At 38.4% G+C, this 22,657-nt stretch overlaps 4 protein-coding genes across 4 annotated transcripts; 2 read left to right on the top strand and 2 right to left on the bottom strand.

Annotated features, from left to right (window-relative positions):
* Positions 1-12,675: 12,675 nt before the first annotated feature.
* LOC113747336 (hepcidin-like) lies at positions 12,676-13,476 on the bottom strand. Its single transcript, XM_027286856.1, has 3 exons — positions 13,282-13,476; positions 13,119-13,181; positions 12,676-12,928 (listed from the first exon to the last, which is right to left on the bottom strand). Exons 1-3 carry the CDS (start codon positions 13,366-13,368, stop codon positions 12,821-12,823), a joined length of 258 nt encoding a protein of 85 aa, XP_027142657.1. The 5' UTR covers positions 13,369-13,476; the 3' UTR covers positions 12,676-12,820.
* Positions 13,477-14,684: 1,208 nt separating this feature from the next.
* LOC113747338 (hepcidin-like) lies at positions 14,685-15,541 on the top strand. The gene is made up of 3 exons (XM_027286857.1): positions 14,685-14,879; positions 14,980-15,042; positions 15,233-15,541. The coding sequence occupies exons 1-3, from the start codon at positions 14,793-14,795 to the stop codon at positions 15,338-15,340; spliced, it is 258 nt and encodes an 85-aa protein (XP_027142658.1). The 5' UTR covers positions 14,685-14,792; the 3' UTR covers positions 15,341-15,541.
* Positions 15,542-16,617: 1,076 nt separating this feature from the next.
* On the bottom strand, positions 16,618-17,419 carry LOC113747335 (hepcidin-like). The gene is made up of 3 exons (XM_027286855.1): positions 17,224-17,419; positions 17,061-17,123; positions 16,618-16,870 (listed from the first exon to the last, which is right to left on the bottom strand). The coding sequence occupies exons 1-3, from the start codon at positions 17,308-17,310 to the stop codon at positions 16,763-16,765; spliced, it is 258 nt and encodes an 85-aa protein (XP_027142656.1). The 5' UTR covers positions 17,311-17,419; the 3' UTR covers positions 16,618-16,762.
* A 1,216-nt stretch (positions 17,420-18,635) lies between these two features.
* LOC113747339 (hepcidin-like) lies at positions 18,636-19,492 on the top strand. Its single transcript, XM_027286858.1, has 3 exons — positions 18,636-18,829; positions 18,930-18,992; positions 19,183-19,492. Exons 1-3 carry the CDS (start codon positions 18,743-18,745, stop codon positions 19,288-19,290), a joined length of 258 nt encoding a protein of 85 aa, XP_027142659.1. The 5' UTR covers positions 18,636-18,742; the 3' UTR covers positions 19,291-19,492.
* Positions 19,493-22,657: the final 3,165 nt, after the last annotated feature.

A 22,657-nucleotide genomic window follows, 5' to 3' on the forward strand; every position in this document is an offset into this window, starting at 1 on the left:
GGTGGGTGTTAAGAATTTGAAAAGGGGACGCGATGCGGTGTTGAAAAGGCCATTTTGCTTACTAAATACTCCTGGGTGGCTGGAAGACTAAGCATTTCCATTGCAAATGTCTCCAATAACGTATTACAGCCATATGAGCGTAGGGCTTTATGAGCCTGCCTTGAAAGTTATGTGGATTAATTAACTTTCCAGGCAAATTAAGATTCCATGCTAATTGTAGTCTAGGTACGTTTAATGAGATGAGAGAAGATGGATATTACACAAATAAGTTCCCTCCCGCACATGTTAACTCTGCTAGAATGCTTGATAAAAGAATAAAAAGAAGTTTGTTGACTACTCATAGGCAAAGACAGAGGGACCAACATCCACAGAACTGCCACTGCAACCTGTGTTGCTCTGTCATTACGCTCTGAGAGTGAGTGAAGACCCTTTTTTGGCACAAGACCACAGCTTTCTGGGTTTTTCACTTCACAAACATTTTTACAGGCGTGACAGGCTGCGACCGAGCAGGCCGCAACAGACAGCTCTGTCACCTCAAAACAACCACCCCGCAGGGCCACACGAGACGGCTAAATATATCACCTCACAGGAAGCAAAACAAAAAAGAAACTGTTGAGTCTGACCGGCTATCTTGCGGCTTAATTAATGAACACAGGACACAGTCACAGCAAATTAGAGGCCAATGGAAGCTCTTTGACTGGATGCTTTGTAGACTTTACCACATGGCGACCACAGTGCAAATGGCCTCTCATATCACTCATCGATGCCATATTGTACACCCAGTCACTCCACTTCACATCCCCATGTTTACACTCTGTTTGCTATTTTACTTAGCTACCTATCTGGATTACTTAGAAACCGTCTTCTACACCTCCATCACTCTATTTCAGTAATCACATGTCCATTCATGTGGCAGCAATTTGGGCCGGCCGACACCCAGTGGTGAATGTGTCTGACCCCCTTTCTGCCCTCTTTAGGCCCCCCAGACACCCGCTGGAAAGCCACATCTATCGCAAGAGCCTTCAGGGCCCTTACTGGCGGCCTCAGCCCATTAAAGGCAGGCTGTCAGGATTGTGTGTCTGCATCTACGAATTGGAGATATTACCGGTTACAAAATGTTGTTCTGGGCATGTATATGACCTTACTAACCAACCCCGCCGCCTACTCAGTAATAAGAATGTCCCTTAACTGTAAACTATAATCCTGTTTAAACAGCTTTACTGTGCAGTTTTCATTGAGGTTTCCAGAAACCATCAGTGCTATGTAGCCATTTTAATGAAAGCATTCATGTTACTTAATTAAAACCAGTGCGCCTTTGCAGTGGTATCTGTTATTTATATTCTTTATCAGGATTGTTGGAAAAGGATAAAAAGAACTTCAAATAAAGCAATTGATGCATTTATGACATCCTCATACTTTGTTTTTTGCATTCACAGTAGCAGAACACAGGTTTTGTTAGTGCAAGGGCTCCTGTTAAATTGTTTCATTGCCACAGAAAACCAATGGCCTTTGACTCCGTGCAGAGGATATCATCCGCTTACAAGCTCTCACAATAAAACCATAATAAGCTCCGCTTTGTTTCGAATACATCCAAGTGAAAACATTTATTGGACTAATTACAATGGTCTCCCTTTGGATTTTCTTCCTGTGTTACACATGCTTTGGCAAAGTTCCCAGTATTGTGTCAAAATGTCTTGCTACTCATGACTGTGGTACTAACTGCCATGCACAGAGAAGCAAGGAAGGGGAAAGAATAATGGAAGAAAACTAGGAATTGTGAAATAAATGTTTGTGCTACGGCAATACCTATCACATGATCTCTAATGGAGTTTTCTAAGTGTCTTTGCTGCAAAAGAAAACTTGTGAGAACTAACTAAAAAGAAGCAACCCTGCTGATCTGAACTCCATATGAAAGTGACACTGAATTTGGACAGCACTGCGGCTATTATGTATTATTGATGGCCAGAGGCCATAATCAATTCTCATCTTTATTTTCATACAGAAATGTAGAAGAAATGCATGACATCAGATTAATTTAGCTGACACTTTTAACCAAAGTGACTCACAATCAAACTTAATCAAATATTCTGAATTGCTACATTTAGAAAATTAAGAAAATAGGAGATAGAGAAAATGATCAATTATTTTTTTTAGATGCAAATTCAGCTCCTTCATTAAATATACAACTGGAAGGAATAGAAATGAGGTGGAAAACACGAGGGCGAAAATTGACAGAGACAAAAACAGGACTGGGACAGAGGAGGTCAATGTCCTGTACCAGGAGAGAGAGGTGTATTGATCTGCCTCAAGAGGTGAATGTGTCAACAATGACTGAGTGAACAGCTTTATTTCAACAGAATATTGGTAGCCAAGATAGCTGCCAACAGACAAATACTCAGGAGCACAGAGGCCAAAACAAAGCTTGCACTGCCGATACGTAGAGCTATGTTTACACCACAATGGGTGTAACTAGAGTGCTTGACCCTGATAAACAGAAATCATGTAATCAGGCTATAACAAGCACAAAGTGAATATCCCTCAGAGAACATTAATCTCTATATTAAATTTAAAGAATGTGGCACTGCTGTAAATCTGCATCTGTACAAGAGGTCACAAGTCAGTGAGTCTCCTAGGAGGCCTATGGCACCTCTGTAAGAGCTCCAAAGACACTTTACAAACAGTTTCTCTGCACATAATCCACTGCTACATGATGATTCACCAATTGCAGTCTAACGGCTGTTAAAAAAAACCCATGTGGCATCAAGCCTAGTGTTCTCCACATGGACTAATAAGACCAATATTAGGGGGTTTTGGCCATCATAGTGAACCCTGTGTTTGGTATAACCCAAACACCACACATCAAAAGAAATGCACCATCCAATAGTGGTGGCAGGATGAAGAACGTTTATGAATAAATGCGACAAAAATCAAAGGCATTCTGGAGGAAAACTTGCAACTTTGGAAGAGGTCAATTCTCCGACAGGCACAAAGCCCAAAGCTTAAAGCCAATCAAGAATGGCTTCAAAACATAAATATGATCGTCCTGATGTGGCCAAGTCCAAGTTCAAACCTCAGACCAATCCAGAATTAGTGAAAGGACTTGAACTTGCTGGTCAATTACAGTTCATGTGTCTTGACAGAGCTACAGCAGTTTTGCAAAGATGTTACAGGCCTGTCTACATAGACCCAAGGCTGTAAAGGCCTAGAGTAGGCTCTGAACTGCAGGCAAAACTGAAGATCTCTGCTAGAGCATGAGTGAGAAGCAACTCTATTGTCTTAGTTAGCTTTGCGAGAAGGTGGTTGAACCTACAAAAACACAACCAATAACTTGAAACTGGTGATATGAGGCACTGAATTTGATTTATACTTACTCGGAGGGGAGAAATACAAACCCAACCAGATATATGTGTGTTTTATTGTTGTAAATAATCCACCAGCACAGTGATTCACTTCAACATATACATTATGGCTCAGGAAATAAATATTATGTGTCATGTTTGTTTCACATACTTTTCATGAGGGATTGGTGGTCATATAATGCTCCCTGAAAAAAAAAAAAAGCAAGTAAAATGACATGGTGACTTTGTGACTGAACAGATCAAATAGTGGTTGAAAGATAAAAATTATGGGCTCATTCCAACAGATTAGGAGCCATTTGTGGTTGTTGACACTGACATTGTGGTCACCTGAAGCAAACACATGGGCTAGCAGGATTATCAAATAATCAAATTGAGTGAAATAGGGGATTCTGGTTGTTGCACTGGATATTTGAAACGACTGAGGTCTTTCAAATATGAGTCGTAATTATACAGTATGTACCAAAAAGATGCTTGGAGTATGGAGTAAAAGGCTGTATGAATTATACTTCTGCTACATTATATGTCAAGATCATAAAATTGTGATCAAACAGAGACATGTTGTTGTATTGTTGAGGCAGTGCAATTAAGTAGTGCCTTTAAACCTTGCCAACTTTTCTGCTGCTCTCAAGATTAATTTGGTGTAACTGTAGGTTTCTGTGTATTATGCAAAAAAACTGAAATTGTTGAAAATTATGACTAATTATTACATTTCAGTGCTTGGAATATCATTATTTAGTCCACTTTGGAGGTTGTGGTTTTCTAATGGGTCTGAAAAGTACAGTCATCCATGAACCTTGACCTGTGAAGACATTTTGACCTGTTTGTCTCAGGTTCAAGTTCTTTATGTATAACTACATAATTACATAAGTTCATCCTCTGCACTCCACCATAAATCATAATTAATTATGACTTATTATTTACTCATCCATTGATGGAATTTTTGTTTTGTTAATTGCTTAAAAGAGACCCCAACAAGCATTTTGTTGCACAACCCTGTGTTATAAAATGATAGATTGCCTGTTGTGGAACAGATAATATGGCCTAAGGTCAAAAACAAGAAATTCCACATTCCCATTCCCAGCATCAGGGAAAATCCAGAACTCATTCTTGGAAGCAGGTACATTGCGCTGCTGATGAGGCAACAGAGTCCACATGAGTATAAATGTCAGCATGTTTTACACATCCAACCATCAGACCAGAGAAGAACTCAGAGAGCTGACAAGACTCACCAAAAGATCTTCAGATATTTAGCTGAAGTTAAACCAGTCAAACCCTCCAAAGATGAAGACATTCAGTGTTGCAGTTGCAGTGGCCGTCATGCTCGCCTTCATTTGTCTTCAGGAGAGCTCTGCTGTCCCAGTCAATGAAGTAAGAACTTGACTTTAACTCATTTCATTTGCATATTAGCTGTAAATGTTTTATTAAAATACTAAGAGGTTGTTGCTAAATATACAAAATTTATCAACAGGAGCAAGAGCTGGAGCAGCAAATTTATTTTGATGATCCAGAGATGCCAGTGGAATCATGGAAGGTACGTAGAGTTAACTGAATGAATGAAGCCCAATACCATGGGCCAGTTCTAATGGAAGTAGATGCATGTCATTGCAAAGTGCTCTGATGCTCTCTGCAGAAGAAATCATCAGAGCAGGACAGAGAATAAACAGAGTGAGAGATGATGCTGGAGATGAACACCTTGATCATGTCTCTTGTCTTTCACACAGATGCCGTATCACCTGCGACAGAAGCGTCACAGCAGCGCCGCTAAATGCAAGTTTTGTTGCAGATGCTGTCCTAGAATGACTGGATGTGGTGTCTGCTGCAGGTTCTGAGGATTCCTGCACCAGCCTGGGATTTACACAACACCCACTAAATATACAATTGTTAAGATTTTTTCTCTGAAAGCAATTTAACAACTTCAACTTGTGTTTGTAAATCTCTGAGGATGTCACTGGATGTGGTCATGTTGTTTATGTGCGCTCAGTGATGTAACTCCATCATCCATACACTATGCTGAATATCTGCAGTTACTACAGTGTGTTATCACAATAAACTTAATTCTGCTAATATATAAAGTGTGTACTTATTTTTTAACAATATGCACCACTGACAGACGTTTAATAATCACATTAACATGAGGTAAAAACACATATTTTAAGTGTCTCAAATGCATGTCCTGATTCAGCATTTATGTCACATTTAAACCAGAATTCCAAGTTATAAGGGACCAGTCTGATGTTGTCATGTTTTGGGGCTTTCTTGTTTAGTGTTTCCTGTTTTATTTTGTAATTCTCCTCTCTCCTTGTGTATGTCCCTTCACTTCCTGGCTTTGTTGTGTTTTCCCCAGTTTTGATCATCTGTTTCACCCTAATTAGTTTCATTTATGTCTTGTTGTCCTGTCTTTACTTGTGTGTTAAGTCTGTGAGCTCATGGATTGATTTCAGTTTATCTTTCTGTGCCAAGTGTTCATCCCTGTTTTGGTTTTATGGATTTTTTCACCCTGGCCTACCTCAGCACCCTGTAAGTTCTGTGTTAATAAATGAGTTTGGGCTACACTTACTTTGCCTCCTGTGACATCTGCATTTGGCCCTTTCCTGAAGTAACCTTGCTTGCGCACTTGTGACATGTGACCAGAAGCAGACATATTTGTGTGCTTATTTTGTTAAAAGATAATGTTGGTTTGATTAAATGAAGTAATTCATCACGTGTGATGGTCCTGAATTTGTACATCTCAAATTCAAGGCTGCACATAAACAACTTCGGAGCATCTCTGTAGACAAAAGGAAAAAATAAGAGAGAATTTCAAGAGGAAAATTGAAATGTGGCCTATTTCTCTTTATCCACTTGTGAATGTGTCTCAGTTCCCTCTGTCCTTTCTTAAGTGTCTGCCCACAGTCTTTTCCTGGAAGAACAGGGACAGTAAACACAGTAACTGTGCACTGTTTTAATGGACACTCCAAGTCTCANAATGTGGCCTATTTCTCTATCCACTTGTGACTGTGTCTCTGTTCCCTCTGTCCTTTCTTAAGTGTCTGCCCACAGTCTTTTCCTGGAAGAACAGGGACAGTAAACACAGTAACTGTGCACTGTTTTAATGGACACTCCAAGTCTCACTTTTACACAGAGGTCACAAGGCATTCTTTCCATCTGTGCCCATAAGTGGTCACAGCCAGGTCTTTTTAAGCCAAATTCATTGAGTTCACACTTCCTTAATTTGTCATTATCAAAACAAAAGTGTTCCATAAGCACAGGCGAGTCCAAGATGGAGAAGTACGCTACTTGCTATAAGCATCAATAAAACCATAAAGCTAATTTAGCCAGAAGCAGACCAACCGGTCCTACTCATCTGTTTCTATGTTGTAAGGTAATTGATTTTATAAAAGAGGTTTTCTTTATTAGTTAGCAGCTGTATTTAACAGTTGTACAAAATAAATAACAAACTTGTAACAGTGCATGGTAACTGCTGTGAGGTAGCAAGCAGGTGACAAACGGCTGCAGCGATGAACACTGAGCAACTCCACCTTCCTCATGCTGCGGTTCCAATCATATTTTAAAGATCAGGTGAAGATTAAATGGTTATGCCCACTTTTTTCTGAAAATGTCTGTTGACGCTAACATGGTTGATGACAAAGACTAAAGAGAAGAAGAAAGGATTTTGAGAGCTGCTGAAATTAGGATGTTTATCATGACTAGACATGACGTGCTTCAAATTGTGGTCTAAAGATAAGATAACACTCCTCTTTTAATCAATAAAATAGCCTTCCATCAGATGTGAAGCCATAAGACACTGTTTGTTAACACTGTCAGGTTTTCAGTAAATGAGAGTGAAGTCAGGATTTTTTGTTCTTGCACAAGACATTATATTTGTTTAGACTGGGATAAGGTTATAGCCCCCAACCTACAACCTGATTACTCTGGAGTTGCCATGGTGCAATCTTCTATACTAACAGTGTCCCAGTACAGCACGTACCAATACATATATTTCTGTACTGGGGGGAAAGATGTGAAGTTATAGAATAAGGAGATAACAACTCAGGGTCCACTATTACTATTTATCTGATGAATACATTCTATTATTACAAATATGTATGACCTACCTAGCAACAGTCTGGACATTTGGGGGTGCGTCATGGATGTGTCCTATAAAATGTCTTCTATATATCCTATATAAATATATTGAAGGATGGTGCAAGGCAAATATTTTTGTAACATAACTAACACAGTTTACCTTCTTCCTGTAGCTTTTTGTTGTTGTTGTTGTTGTTGTTTGTTTGTTGTTGGATTTACTTTTGTTAGGTGGATCTTTTTAAGGAATTTCCAATTCTACTTGTTTTTTACCTAAAAATGGAGAGTGGTATGGCCAGAACTGCAACCGATCAGTTCCTCACCTTCTTTTATGGTTGTCTAAGAGATTAGATTAGACACAGATTAAAGTTAAAAAAGTTTTTCATATCATACAATGTATGGTTATGTAAGATTTTCAAGTTATTAATGTACATAGTGACATAGCTGGAAACTCCCAGGTACATTCCACTAAGGGAAGGTCCTGCTTTTGTGCGTGCTGGTTCAAGGTTAATGGGATGGAATTGAGCCGTCAGACAGCTGTGTCCACCATTACAGGTCATAATGACTGCTGTGTAACCAGTCCACTGAACATATTAGATCAGACTCCTCTATTGTAATCACACTGCTCTGTTCATGTCCCACAGGCGGGAGGTTAATGGCCACCAAAACTGTAGTGCCTTGTTTGTAAGCACCAAATTAAAATGTCATGTTATTTTGCTTAGCCTTCAACTGATCATAAACTGGTACTTCTTGATAACAGCTTCTTCAGCTCATTTCTTATTACACAATTTGAAGTGCCTGTGTCTACTGGATCGAAACTGTGTACATGCTACTACTTTTTGACTGGCACTCCCTCCCTGCATGCCAAATGTTACTGGAACAGGTGTGGAACACTGACATGTACCACTTTTTACTGAAAGTCAACATGAAAACACTAGAAGACATCTACTCCTAGTTGCCAGCTGTTTGTTATGGGGTGCCAGTGTTTAAAGTGCTGTAGTCCTTTAATTGAGACTAGACAGTATAGATGTGACATCCCCTTTTTAAAAAACGGCATAATCTTCTAAGTAGATATAAAAATCCTATTCAGTGTATCACTAGTTAGGTTTATGTGGCCCAGTTTGTGCATTACATGAACACATATCATAAATTTACTGACATCCTTTGTCTTTTCTGCAGGAGATGTAGAAGAAAGCTTAATGCACAGGTTATTTTTTTTGTTACTTTGTCCTCTTAACGAGAAGCAATGTTCATAGTAATTTTCTAAAAGCTTCTATCAATACTTGGCATGAGAAAGTGCCAGTATTTTGCAACTGTCATTGTGAAGTACGCCTTTATCCATAATGGTTACATTGTGAAATGCACACGAACGGGAGAAAGAATCATGCATTGGTGTCATATCACATGGTGCTTCTTGTCAGCATATCCACAGCCGATTTTAACAGGGACTATTGTGTTGTTACTGTCTAGTTTAAGTGTGACAAGCATCACAGAGTTTCCTGGAGAAACTGTGTGGATACAATGCTTATAAAGGTACAACAGTGTGAACTTCAGTTTCATTAACAATAAGATGACTGTACAGGTGATTTGGGAGAATATGGAGAAGAAAACATTTATGGGTATTTGGGATGCTAGAGGTAAAGACTAGAGGTGAAAGACATTTACCATCATTCATCCCTTGTATTTGAATGCAATATGGTGACAGGACCAGAAAGATAGAATTAATAATACCACTGCTTATATTAATCACACTGAAAATTACCATTAAATTGAAATAATTTAAATTCCATGATGGAGCCAGTATAGGAAATATTGGTAAGTTTATGTCAATCTCAAATACTTTCAATAAGGGCTGCAATTAATTAATTTATGTTTTCAATGGAAGATTTCCTATATAGTTCTATAGGAAATGTGGCTTAATCATCCATGCAATAGCCGGACCTTTAAGATGTTTGTCCTGTTCTCCCAGTAATATGCAGCAATATTAATTTGCTGTGGAATGTGGAGCAAACAATATTGCACAAGGTCAAGAACAGAAAATTCCCCAGTCCTGTTCCTAACATCATTCAGGGGATGATCTCACAACCATTCCTGGAAGCAGGTATTCCGACAGTGATGAGGCAACAATGGCCCAAGCAAGTATAAATATCAGTATGCTTCACAAACCCAACCATCAGTCTGACACAGGTAACTCAAAAACACTGAGAAGAGTCATCAAAAGTCCATAAAAAATCGAGCTGCTATCTGCCTAAACCCTCCAAAGATGAAGACATTCAGTGTTGCAGTTGCAGTGGCCGTCATGCTCGCCTTCATTTGTCTTCAGGAGAGCTCTGCTGTCCCAGTCAATGAAGTAAGAACTTGACTTTAACTCATTTTATTTGCATATTAGCTGTCTTTTATTAAAATACTAAGAGGTTGTTGCTAAATATACAAAATTCATCAACAGGAGCAAGAGCTGGAGCAGCAAATTTATTTTGCTGATCCAGAGATGCCAGTGGAATCATGGAAGGTACGTTGAGTTAACTCAATGAATGAAGCCCAATACCATGGGCCAGTTCTAATGGAAGTAGATGCATGTCATTGCAAAGTGCTCTGATGTTCTCTGCAGAAGAAATCCTCAGAGCAGGACAGAGAATAAACAGAGTGAGAGATGATGCTGGAGATGAACACCTTGATCATGTCTCCTGTCTTTCACACAGATGCCGTATCACCTGCGACAGAAGCGTCACAGCAGCGCCGCTAAATGCAAGTTTTGTTGCGGTTGCTGTCCTAGAATGTCTGGATGTGGTGTCTGCTGCAGGTTCTGAGGATTCCTGCACCAGCCTGGGATTTACACAACACCCACTAAATATTCAATTGTTAAGATTTTTTCTCTAAAAGCAATTTAACAATTTTAACTTGTGTTTGTAAATCTCTGGGGATGTCACTGGAGGTGGTCATGTGACTTCATCATCCACAGACAATGCTGAATATCTGCAGATACTACAGTGTGTTATCACAATAAACTTCAATGTTATTAATATATAATGTGTGAACATCTCATTTGAACATTGTTTTTATATAAATAATCTAATTTTGTTTTTAACACCAAACTTATCTTTGTTCAGTATTTATATCACATATTAATCAGAATACTGAGTAACAATGGACCAGTCTGATGCATTTCTGTACTTGTTTTGTAGAGTTGGTTCATTAAATGAAGTGCTGAACTTAAATAGATTGTCAACTAGCTGTGAATAACCGACTTTGAAACATCTTTATAGACAGAAAAAGAAAACTTAAGATTGAGAAACAAATCGTGGTTCAGATTGTGTACAGCAAACCTCCAATTCACTTCTATCCCATTACTGTTATGCAATGACATGGCAAAAGGGAGAGATGCACACAAACAAGACAATGAACACATTATGTGTTTAAAAATAGTAAGAATAAACTAAGAACAGAACTTAAGTTAACAGTGGCATGCGTAATCAGTATGATGAGCAGTGTGGGTGGGTGTGTGAGTGAAGTGTTTGAGTGTAATATTATATGGTGTAGCAACAGAAGCCAAACATGAACAAACCCCAAATGGGTGTCTTATGGAGGAGACAGAACCAGCAGCTGAGCTCCAAGAGTGTTTTTGAAGGAACACTCTCTGTCACACTTCCACCGCCAGGACCTGCACAGAAAGCAGCCACACAAACCAAGTAACAGGCAGACAAGGTGGAGAGGGTTATCACACCTCCTTTGCCGCATGTGGAGGGGTGATGGTGTCAAAAATAATGACTGAAATTTATTTAGATTTTTTTATGTGCACAAATCTTAGATTTCATTTAAGTTTAATATGAGCTCAATGCTCCATCTTAAAATGTGTCAACATATGGAAAACTCAGAAGAAGCCATATTAACAGTTGTACAAAATAAACTTTACATACATTATTTAGACACAACATTTCTGATTGACATTTCTAGTGACATCAACTAGCCATCTAACAGCAGTATAAGCTAATTGCTGTGGGCAGTTACACCTACCTGAATCAACTCCTGCTGTTGAACATGCGTGGGTTAGACTGCTGTTTCTGTTCTCGCATTGCTTTTCTCAAACTATTCTGTTCACAGGACGTTTGAAGTTTCCTTAAAGTTCTGATTGATTCAAAAATAATTGGCATGCATTATCAGAAAATAAGTTTTGGAAGGAAGGACTGAAAACAAAATGATATTTTCATCATGAATGCATATGACAAATAGATTATATAAACATTTAAGCAGTTGGAAGGGTTCGGCCTTCTTCGGCCTGCCTTGCTCAAGGGCACATCGGCAGTGCCCAGGAGGCGAACTGACACCTCTCCAGCTACCAGTCCACCTTCCATATTTTAGTCCAGCCACCCTCTGGTTCCCAAGCCAAGCCTCTATAGACTGAGCTACTGCCGCCCTTTTGAGTCAGTCATGGTGTTTCTTGTGGCTGCATGGTCATGTGAATCAATTACACGGGCCAGAGATATCAGTAAACAAGAACCTCTGAAAGTAAAAGGACATGAGGGGTTTCAGTTATTGCAGAAATGTGGATAAAACCCTGTCTTGCAACCTGGTTATAAAATGTTTTACAAAGGAAGGAGGACACACAGTCCACAACATATTTGTGTCTTATCTTTATGACAGTGTTCTCAATGTAAAAAAAAAAATCTTAAATAAGAAAATATTGGTGAATACCAAAAAATGTATGGGTACTAGCAAGAGTTAGTGTGAGAAAAACAGTGATGGAGTTGGTGTAGCTAACTGTCCGCACTACTTGTTACTTTAAAGCATCTGTTTTTGTTTAGGTCATGTATGTAAATGTGCAAGTTATTTCATACAGCTGTTAAATACAGCTGCTAGCCAGTCAAAACTAAGTCAAGAAGTTCCTGTACTACTTAGCAACAGACTCGATCATAAGAAGAGTTAGCTTGTAGCTAGTTTGAATGGTTTGAGTTTTTCAGTTAACACATTTTAAGAGCTTGCCTTCAAACTACAAATGTTTTACATTTCAGTCCTTCTTTTCTGACCAAGCCTGGTCCCTGATAACTTGGTATTTTGGTTTCTGTGTGACATAAATGTTGAACCAGGAGATGCATTTGACACAGTTAAAAGAAAAGTTACCTCTCACAGTCGACACCAGATTATTACCTAATAAAACAATGTTCAAATGAGATGTTCACACATTATATATTAATAACATTGAAGTTTATTGTGATAACACACTGTGGTATCTGCAGATATTCAGCATTGTCTGTGGATGATGAACTACAACATGACCACATCCAGTGACATCCTCAGAGATTTACAAACACAAGTTAAAGTTGTTAAATTGCTTTCAGAGAAAAAATCTTAACAATTGAATATTTAGTGGGTGTTGTGTAAATCCCAGGCTGGTGCAGGAATCCTCAGAACCTGCAGCAGACACCACATCCAGTCATTCTAGGACAGCATCTGCAACAAAACTTGCATTTAGCGGCGCTGCTGTGACGCTTCTGTCGCAGGTGATACGGCATCTGTGTGAAAGACAAGAGACATGATCAAGGTGTTCATCTCCAGCATCATCTCTCACTCTGTTTATTCTCTGTCCTGCTCTGATGATTTCTTCTGCAGAGAGCATCAGAGCACTTTGCAATGACATGCATCTACTTCCATTAGAACTGGCCCATGGTATTGGGCTTCATTCATTCAGTTAACTCAACGTACCTTCCATGATTCCACTGGCATCTCTGGATCATCAAAATAAATTTGCTGCTCCAGCTCTTGCTCCTGTTGATGAATTTTGTATATTTAGCAACAACCTCTTAGTATTTTAATAAAACATTTACAGCTAATATGCAAATGAAATGAGTTAAAGTCAAGTTCTTACTTCATTGACTGGGACAGCAGAGCTCTCCTGAAGACAAATGAAGGCGAGCATGACGGCCACTGCAACTGCAACACTGAATGTCTTCATCTTTGGAGGGTTTGACTGGTTTAACTTCAGCTAAATATCTGAAGATCTTTTGGTGAGTCTTGTCAGCTCTCTGAGTTCTTCTCTGGTCTGATGGTTGGATGTGTAAAACATGCTGACATTTATACTCATGTAGACTCTGTTGCCTCATCAGCGCAGAATATACCTGCTTCCAGGAATGAACTTGCATCACTCCAGGGGTGATGCTTGGAATGGTTTTAGGAAAGTCCTGAAGAATGAGATGTTTATTTTTGATTGTAGGATTTTTGGGTTAGGGTCTGTCATAACTTGGTATTCTTTTGGTTTTCAGTGACATAAACATTTAAACAAATTATATATTGTTATATTATACCCTAGTTTTCTCTGCATAGTCAAAAAAATAGATATCAGTTTATGTCCTTGCACACATGATTTAGTACACTAAACAGACAATTTAGACACTAAAAATCCACCATGTTTAAATTAATAATAAAAAACTGCTTCAGTCAGCATCATTCATTTTCCCCTTATTTAACATCACCTCATGTGGCCTCAGTGTTGATAAAATGCTGCATGGAGATCAGCTGTATTTTAATCAAAATTATTTAGATTGTTGATGGCGTATATTCTTGTTTTCATGTTTATGAAGTATAATTTTTCCACTTCAAATGTTTTTTAATGTCTGATTTTGTTGGATACATACAATGAATCACTTCATGTGTTCAAAATATGTCACATTAATTCTTCCATGAACTATCCATAGATTGTTTCACTATTGTATATCTCCGAGTATTGAAGTGCAGACAATATAAAGAATGTTTTGAAAGCCGCAATATGCAAAAATTCAGATGTGATACTATATGACGTTAGCTGATGTCAGTCTTATCGACAGACACATTTCTTATATGTATTGTGTACATGTGAATAAATGTTTGTATATACCAATAAATTGGTGTATGAGTGTTTAAATCGTATATGACACCAATATCTTAATTAAAATCAGGATTATTTTCTGCAACAGTGGTCAATAAGGAAACAAAAACTTTTATCAAATCAGCTTTCGGTCACACCATCCTGCACCTTCCTGAGAGAAGATTATTTCATGTCTCTCCCAGTAAATTTATATGGAACACATTTTTTCTAAATAAATCTCTTAAAATTGACATCAGTACAGGATACATTTAGCAACTTCTTCAAAATAAAGAACATCTCATTCTTCAGGACTTTCCGAAAAACCATTCCCAGCATCACCCCTGGAGTGATGCAAGTCCATTCCTGGAAGCAGGTATATTCTGCGCTGATGAGGCAACAGAGTCCACATGAGTATAAATGTCAGCATGTTTTACACATCCAACCATCAGACCAGAGAAGAACTCAGAGAGCTGACAAGACTCACCAAAAGATCTTCAGATATTTAGCTGAAGTTAAACCAGTCAAACCCTCCAAAGATGAAGACATTCAGTGTTGCAGTTGCAGTGGCCGTCATGCTCGCCTTCATTTGTCTTCAGGAGAGCTCTGCTGTCCCAGTCAATGAAGTAAGAACTTGACTTTAACTCATTTTATTTGCTTATTAGCTGTAAATGTTTTATTAAAATACTAAGAGGTTGTTCCTGAACATACAAAATTCATCAACAGGAGCAAGAGCTGGAGCAGCAAATTTATTTCGCTGATCCAGAGATGCCAGTGGAATCATGGAAGGTATGTAGAGTTAACTGAATGAATGAAGCCCAATACCATGGGCCAGTTCTAATGGAAGTAGATGCATGTCACTGCAAAGTGCTCTGATGCTCTCTGCAGAAGAAATCCTCAGAGCAGGAGAGAGAATAAACAGAGTGAGAGATGATGCTGGAGATGAACACCTTGATCACTTCTCCTGTCTTTCACACAGATGCCGTATCACCTGCGACAGAAGCGTCACAGCAGCGCCGCTAAATGCCTGTTTTGTTGCAGATGCTGTCCTGATATGATTGGATGTGGTATCTGCTGCAGGTTCTGAGGATTCCTGCACCAGCCTGGGATTTACACAACACCCACTAAATATTCATTGGTTAAGATTTTTTCTCTGAAAGCAATTTAACAACTTTAACTTGTGTTTGTAAATCTCTGAGGATGTCACTGGATGTGGTCATGTTGTAGTTCATCCACACACCATGTTGAACATCTGCACTTATCACAATAAATTTGAATGTTACTCATATATAATGTGTGAACATGTTATTTGAACATTGAATGCATATGACAAATAGATTATATTAACATTTAAGAAGTTGGAGGGGTTTGGCCTCCTTCGGCCTGCCTTGCTCAAGGGAACCTCGGCAGTGCCCAGGAGGCGAACTGACACCTCTCCAGCTACCAGTCCACCTTCCATAGTTTAGTCCAGCCACCCTCTGGTTCCCAAGCCAGGTCTCTATAGACTGAGCTACTGCCGCCCTTTTAAGTCAGTCATGGTGTTTCTTGTGGCTGCATGGTCATGTGAATCAATTACACAGGCCAGAGATATCATTAAACAAGAGCCTCTGAAAGTAAAAGGACATGAGGGGTTTCAGTTATTGCAGAAATGTGGATAAAACCCTGTCTTGCAACCTGGTTATAAAGTGTTTTACAAAGGAAGGAGGACACACAGTCCACAACATATTTGTGTCTTATCTTTATGACAGTGTTCTCAATGTAAAAAAAAATTCTTAAATAAGAAAATATTGGTGAATACCAAAAAATGTATGGGTACTAGCAAGAGTTAGTTTGAGAAAAAACAGTGATGGAGTTGGTGTAGCTAACTGTCCGCACTACTTGTTACTTTAAAGCATCTGTTTTTGTTTAGGTCATGTATGTAAATGTGCAAGTTATTTCATACAGCTGTTAAATACAGCTGCTAGCCAGTCAAAACTAAGTCAAGAAGTTCCTGTACTACTTAGCAACAGACTCGATCATAAGAAGAGTTAGCTTGTAGCTAGTTTGAATGGTTTGAGTTTTTCAGTTAACACATTTTAAGAGCTTGCCTTCAAACTACAAATGTTTTACATTTCAGTCCTTCTTTTCTGACCAAGCCTGGTCCCTGATAACTTGGTATTTTGGTTTCTGTGTGACATAAATGTTGAACCAGGAGATGCATTTGACACAGTTAAAAGAAAAGTTACCTCTCACAGTCGACACCAGATTATTACCTAATAAAACAATGTTCAAATGAGATGTTCACACATTATATATTAATAACATTGAAGTTTATTGTGATAACACACTGTGGTATCTGCAGATATTCAGCATTGTCTGTGGATGATGAACTACAACATGACCACATCCAGTGACATCCTCAGAGATTTACAAACACAAGTTAAAGTTGTTAAATTGCTTTCAGAGAAAAAATCTTAACAATTGAATATTTAGTGGGTGTTGTGTAAATCCCAGGCTGGTGCAGGAATCCTCAGAACCTGCAGCAGACACCACATCCAGTCATTCTAGGACAGCATCTGCAACAAAACTTGCATTTAGCGGCGCTGCTGTGACGCTTCTGTCGCAGGTGATACGGCATCTGTGTGAAAGACAAGAGACATGATCAAGGTGTTCATCTCCAGCATCATCTCTCACTCTGTTTATTCTCTGTCCTGCTCTGATGATTTCTTCTGCAGAGAGCATCAGAGCACTTTGCAATGACATGCATCTACTTCCATTAGAACTGGCCCATGGTATTGGGCTTCATTCATTCAGTTAACTCAACGTACCTTCCATGATTCCACTGGCATCTCTGGATCATCAAAATAAATTTGCTGCTCCAGCTCTTGCTCCTGTTGATGAATTTTGTATATTTAGCAACAACCTCTTAGTATTTTAATAAAACATTTACAGCTAATATGCAAATGAAATGAGTTAAAGTCAAGTTCTTACTTCATTGACTGGGACAGCAGAGCTCTCCTGAAGACAAATGAAGGCGAGCATGACGGCCACTGCAACTGCAACACTGAATGTCTTCATCTTTGGAGGGTTTGACTGGTTTAACTTCAGCTAAATATCTGAAGATCTTTTGGTGAGTCTTGTCAGCTCTCTGAGTTCTTCTCTGGTCTGATGGTTGGATGTGTAAAACATGCTGACATTTATACTCATGTAGACTCTGTTGCCTCATCAGCGCAGAATATACCTGCTTCCAGGAATGAACTTGCATCACTCCAGGGGTGATGCTTGGAATGGTTTTAGGAAAGTCCTGAAGAATGAGATGTTTATTTTTGATTGTAGGATTTTTGGGTTAGGGTCTGTCATAACTTGGTATTCTTTTGGTTTTCAGTGACATAAACATTTAAACAAATTATATATTGTTATATTATACCCTAGTTTTCTCTGCATAGTCAAAAAAATAGATATCAGTTTATGTCCTTGCACACATGATTTAGTACACTAAACAGACAATTTAGACACTAAAAATCCACCATGTTTAAATTAATAATAAAAAACTGCTTCAGTCAGCATCATTCATTTTCCCCTTATTTAACATCACCTCATGTGGCCTCAGTGTTGATAAAATGCTGCATGGAGATCAGCTGTATTTTAATCAAAATTATTTAGATTGTTGATGGCGTATATTCTTGTTTTCATGTCTATGAAGTATAATTTTTCCACTTCAAATGTTGTTTAATGTCTGATTTTGTTGGATACATACAATGAATCACTTCATGTGTTCAAAATATGTCACATTAATTCTTCCATGAACTATCCATAGATTGTTTCACTATTGTATATCTCCGAGTATTGAAGTGCAGACAATATAAAGAATGTTTTGAAAGCCGCAATATGCAAAAATTCAGATGTGATACTATATGACGTTAGCTGATGTCAGTCTTATCGACAGACACATTTCTTATATGTATTGTGTACATGTGAATAAATGTTTGTATATACCAATAAATTGGTGTATGAGTGTTTAAATTGTATATGACACCAATATCTTAATTAAAATCAGGATTATTTTCTGCAACAGTGGTCAATAAGGAAACAAAAACTTTTATCAAATCAGCTTTCAGTAGGTGCGTCACACCATCCTGCACCTTCCTGAGAGAAGATTATTTCATGTCTCTCCCAGTAAATTTATATGGAACACATTTTTTCCAAATAAATCTCTTAAAATTGACATCAGTATAGGATACATTTAGCAACTTCTTCAAAATAAAGAACATCCAATTCTTCAGGACTTTCCGAAAAACCATTCCCAGCATCACCCCTGGAGTGATGCAAGTCCATTCCTGGAAGCAGGTATATTCTGCGCTGATGAGGCAACAGAGTCCACATGAGTATAAATGTCAGCATGTTTTACACATCCAACCATCAGACCAGAGAAGAACTCAGAGAGCTGACAAGACTCACCAAAAGATCTTCAGATATTTAGCTGAAGTTAAACCAGTCAAACCCTCCAAAGATGAAGACATTCAGTGCTGCAGTTGCAATGGCCGTCATGCTCGCCTTCATTTGTCTTCAGGAGAGCTCTGCTGTCCCAGTCACTGAAGTAAGAACTTGACTTTAACTCATTTCATTTGCATATTAGCTGTAAATGTTTTATTAAAATACTAAGAGGTTGTTTGTGAACGTACAAAATTGATTAACAGGAGCAAGAGCTGGAGCAGCACATTTATTTTGATGATCCAGAGATGCCAGTGGAATCATGGAAGGTACGTAGAGTTAACTGAATGAATGAAGCCCAATACCATGGGCCAGTTCTAATGGAAGTAGATGCATGTCATTGCAAAGTGCTCTGATGCTCTCTGCAGAAGAAATCATCAGAGCAGGACAGAGAATAAACAGAGTGAGAGATGATGCTGGAGATGAACACCTTGATCATGTCTCTTGTCTTTCACACAGATGCCGTATCACCTGCGACAGAAGCGTCACAGCAGCGCCGCTAAATGCAAGTTTTGTTGCAGATGCTGTCCTGATATGATTGGATGTGGTGTCTGCTGCAGGTTCTGAGGATTCCTGCACCAGCCTGGGATTTACACAACACCCACTAAATATTTAATTGGTTAAGATTTTTTCTCTGAAAGCAATTTAACAACTTTAACTTGTGTTTGTAAATCTCTGAGGATGTCACTGGATGTGGTCATGTTGTAGTTCATCCACACACCATGTTGAACATCTGCACTTATCACAATAAATTTGAATGTTACTCATATATAATGTGTGAACATGTTATTTGAACATTGATTTTTTTTATCTCCTTGTTCAGCATTTAGGTTATGCATATCATAGTGACCTTAGAATAATATGTGATAGTAACCTGTCTGCACTGTGAAAGGAGAACGCGTTGACTGTCACACTTAATTGTGTCCAATATTCATATGCTATACATTAATTTGAATGATCATGTTAACTTAAAGATGATCTAGTTATTAACAGCAGATAACAACAACTTGAGAATGTTTAGCACAACAACAGACAGCAAACTTGAACGACTCTGTATGTCAAAGCAGCTCCACAGTCAATAACACAGAATTAATACAGAGAACTGCAGGAGATGACGAGAGACAGAGAGCGCACAGGCAACCCACGAACAGTTCATCAGAGTTTTTAATAATGCAGCACACCAAGGATACAGAGCAGGTTTCACAGAGGAGACAAGCGTCTGTTAACAGACTCTAGTCTGTACTGATACACCACAGAACTGTAGAGTAACATTAGACTTTATGATCAAAGAAAGTCTTTATTTCACTCGTCCACATCTTTGCATCACACTTTTTTAAATAAATTGATGGTTTTTATAATGCCTGGTTATGAATGGCCAAATGGTACACTGCTTTTTTGTGCAGCTGCAAGGAACTGTGGGACTGCAATATATCCTTTAAGTTCATAAAGAATGACCCAGTGTAAACTATGCTAAAGGAAATAAGAAAGGAAACATAAGCACCTTTGTTCATACTGTTGAATATGCTGATGATCATCCTGGGTAGTTTCTTTTCAAATACTGTTATGTGCATGACTTAATGAGCAGTAACATGGCTAACACTGATGGCTAACATAAGACAACAAGGGTGGTGTAAGAGACGGAGAAACGGTGGCGGCCGTAACAAAGAGTAGTGTTTTCATTACAGTTAAAACTGATTGGGGAAATTTCAACACATATGGTTGAAACACATATGGTGTGTATGGTCACGTGAAGCAATCACAGAGAGATCAGTACAGAAGAGACTCTGAACGTGACCGTGAGGGATTTCAGTTATTGCGCAAGGTGGATCAAAACCTGTCTCGCAACCTGGGTCAAAAGTGTATGACCACGAAAGGAGGCCACACAGTCTTAAAATAATGCATAACTTTTTAAATTAAATACGGTATAATATAAATATAATGTAAGATTTTGATTACATGATATTCACCTGTTTATGTTTATTGATGTTCCTCAAATGTAAAACTTGTGTTTTTGTGTTAGACAAACAATTTGTAGATGGTAAAACCAGATGTGTTTTTTCTTATCTTGGTAAGAACGTTCACTGAATGAAATTTTATCTTGAGAAGAGAAGAGAAAAAAAAAAACATGGGTGAAGAATCAGTCATGTTGTTTCTAGGAATTTCATGCATGACACATTTTTCAAATCAATCTCTTTATAGTTCACATCAATACAGGATACATTTTGCTACTATACTATGTATTTTGAAACATGTGCAGCAACTTCCTCATTGTCTGCCCGTCTGTCTGTTATATTCTGACAGACACTGTGCCTTAACCAGAGGAACCATACAATCAAAAATAAACATCTTATTTCTAAGGACTTTCCGAAAACCATTCCCAGAATTGCCCTGGGAGTGACGAAGTCCATTCCTGGAGGCAAACAGGTGAGGACAAAGGATGGCCCAGTGTACCCTATGCTAAAGGAAATAAGAAAGGAAACACTAAAGCACCTTTCCTTAACATTTAGAGAATCGAACAGCTCTTGTCATGGCTGCCACATTAATACTTCAGTCATTTGTTTAGGAAAACTGAGTAAAATGAGCCATTCGTCACAAGCAGACAAGGCGGAGAGGGTCGTCATGCCTACCTTAGCACATGTAACTGAGTCAGATAGGAAGGACTGAAATGTATTAAGATATTTTTGTACATATTTTTCACCCTTAAAATGTGTTAACTGATAGAAAAGCCATTTTCTGATTACTGACCTCAGCTAGGAAGCTAACAGCAGTGCAGCTGGATGCTGTGAGGTGGCAGGTAGCTGCAGCTGTGCACAGTTAGCTACAGCAACCTGAAATAACTCCACTTATTCATACTGTTGAATATGCCGATGATCATCCTGGGTAGTTTCTTTTCAAATACTGTTATGTGCATGACTTAATGAGCAGTAACATGGCTAACACTGATGGCTAACATAAGACAACAAGGGTTGTGTAAGAGTAGTGTTTTCATTTCAGTTGAAACTGATTGGAAAAATTTCAACACATATGGTTGAAACACATATGGTGTGTATGGCCATGTGAAGCAATCACAGAGAGATCAGTAAAGAAGAGACTCTGAACGTGACCGTGAGGGATTTCAGTTATTGCACAAGGTGGATCAAAACCTGTCTCGCAACCTGGGTCAAAAGTGTATGACCACGAAAGGAGGCCACACGGTCTTAAAATAATGCATAACTTTTTAAATTAAATACGGTATAATATAAATATAATGTAAGATTTTGATTACATGATATTCACCTGTTTATGTTTATTGATGTTCCTCAAATGTAAAACTTGTGTTTTTGTGTTAGACAAACAATTTGTAGATGGTAAAACCAGATGTGTTTTTTCTTATCTTGGTAAGAACGTTCACTGAATGAAATTTTGTCTTGAGAAGAGCAAAAAAAAAACAAAACATGAATGAACACCAGAAATCAATGTGTGCTAAGAACAGATTGTGGACTGAACAAAAATAGTGGCAGTAGTTTAAGAAAAGCATTGCTGGAACAGAAATGACTACACCACTGATCCTACTCTTGTGTATTTGACTGTTGACTTATGTTAGCCATCAGTTTTAGCCACATTAATGCTCATTCAATCATGCACACAAAGTTTTTTGTTAAAAGAATCTACAGAGGACGATCATCAGCATATTCAATAGTAGGAGACAGGTGGAGTTGTTCCAGGTTGGTGTAGGTAACTGCTCACAGCTGCAACTGTTTGCTGCCTCACAGCATCTGTTTTTGTTTAGATCATGTATGTAAATGTGAAATTTATTTGATACATTAACATGATAATAGTAATACGATGAGTGAATTAGTGACTGTCTGTACACACACACTACAATATTGTAGTATGATGTTCCAAAGTTGTTTGGGCCCTGGTTTCACTATGAGTTCAAGAACATCACACGTAA

Source organism: Larimichthys crocea, chromosome XIII, assembly GCF_000972845.2.
Source record: "Larimichthys crocea isolate SSNF chromosome XIII, L_crocea_2.0, whole genome shotgun sequence".
Classification (NCBI taxonomy): Eukaryota; Metazoa; Chordata; class Actinopteri; family Sciaenidae; genus Larimichthys; species Larimichthys crocea.

Excerpts from the sequence above, each read along its gene's own strand:
- LOC113747336 (XM_027286856.1), bottom strand. The coding sequence starts at position 13,368 with ATGAAGACATTCAGTGTTGCAGTTGCAGTGGCCGTCATGCTCGCCTTC. Across the intron at positions 13,182-13,281 it reads CTGCTGTCCCAGTCAATGAA|GAGCAAGAGCTGGAGCAGCA; the intron begins GTAAGAACTTGA and ends ATTCATCAACAG. Across the intron at positions 12,929-13,118 it reads TGCCAGTGGAATCATGGAAG|ATGCCGTATCACCTGCGACA; the intron begins GTACGTTGAGTT and ends TCTTTCACACAG.
- LOC113747338 (XM_027286857.1), top strand. The coding sequence starts at position 14,793 with ATGAAGACATTCAGTGTTGCAGTTGCAGTGGCCGTCATGCTCGCCTTC. Across the intron at positions 14,880-14,979 it reads CTGCTGTCCCAGTCAATGAA|GAGCAAGAGCTGGAGCAGCA; the intron begins GTAAGAACTTGA and ends ATTCATCAACAG. Across the intron at positions 15,043-15,232 it reads TGCCAGTGGAATCATGGAAG|ATGCCGTATCACCTGCGACA; the intron begins GTATGTAGAGTT and ends TCTTTCACACAG.
- LOC113747335 (XM_027286855.1), bottom strand. The coding sequence starts at position 17,310 with ATGAAGACATTCAGTGTTGCAGTTGCAGTGGCCGTCATGCTCGCCTTC. Across the intron at positions 17,124-17,223 it reads CTGCTGTCCCAGTCAATGAA|GAGCAAGAGCTGGAGCAGCA; the intron begins GTAAGAACTTGA and ends ATTCATCAACAG. Across the intron at positions 16,871-17,060 it reads TGCCAGTGGAATCATGGAAG|ATGCCGTATCACCTGCGACA; the intron begins GTACGTTGAGTT and ends TCTTTCACACAG.
- LOC113747339 (XM_027286858.1), top strand. The coding sequence starts at position 18,743 with ATGAAGACATTCAGTGCTGCAGTTGCAATGGCCGTCATGCTCGCCTTC. Across the intron at positions 18,830-18,929 it reads CTGCTGTCCCAGTCACTGAA|GAGCAAGAGCTGGAGCAGCA; the intron begins GTAAGAACTTGA and ends ATTGATTAACAG. Across the intron at positions 18,993-19,182 it reads TGCCAGTGGAATCATGGAAG|ATGCCGTATCACCTGCGACA; the intron begins GTACGTAGAGTT and ends TCTTTCACACAG.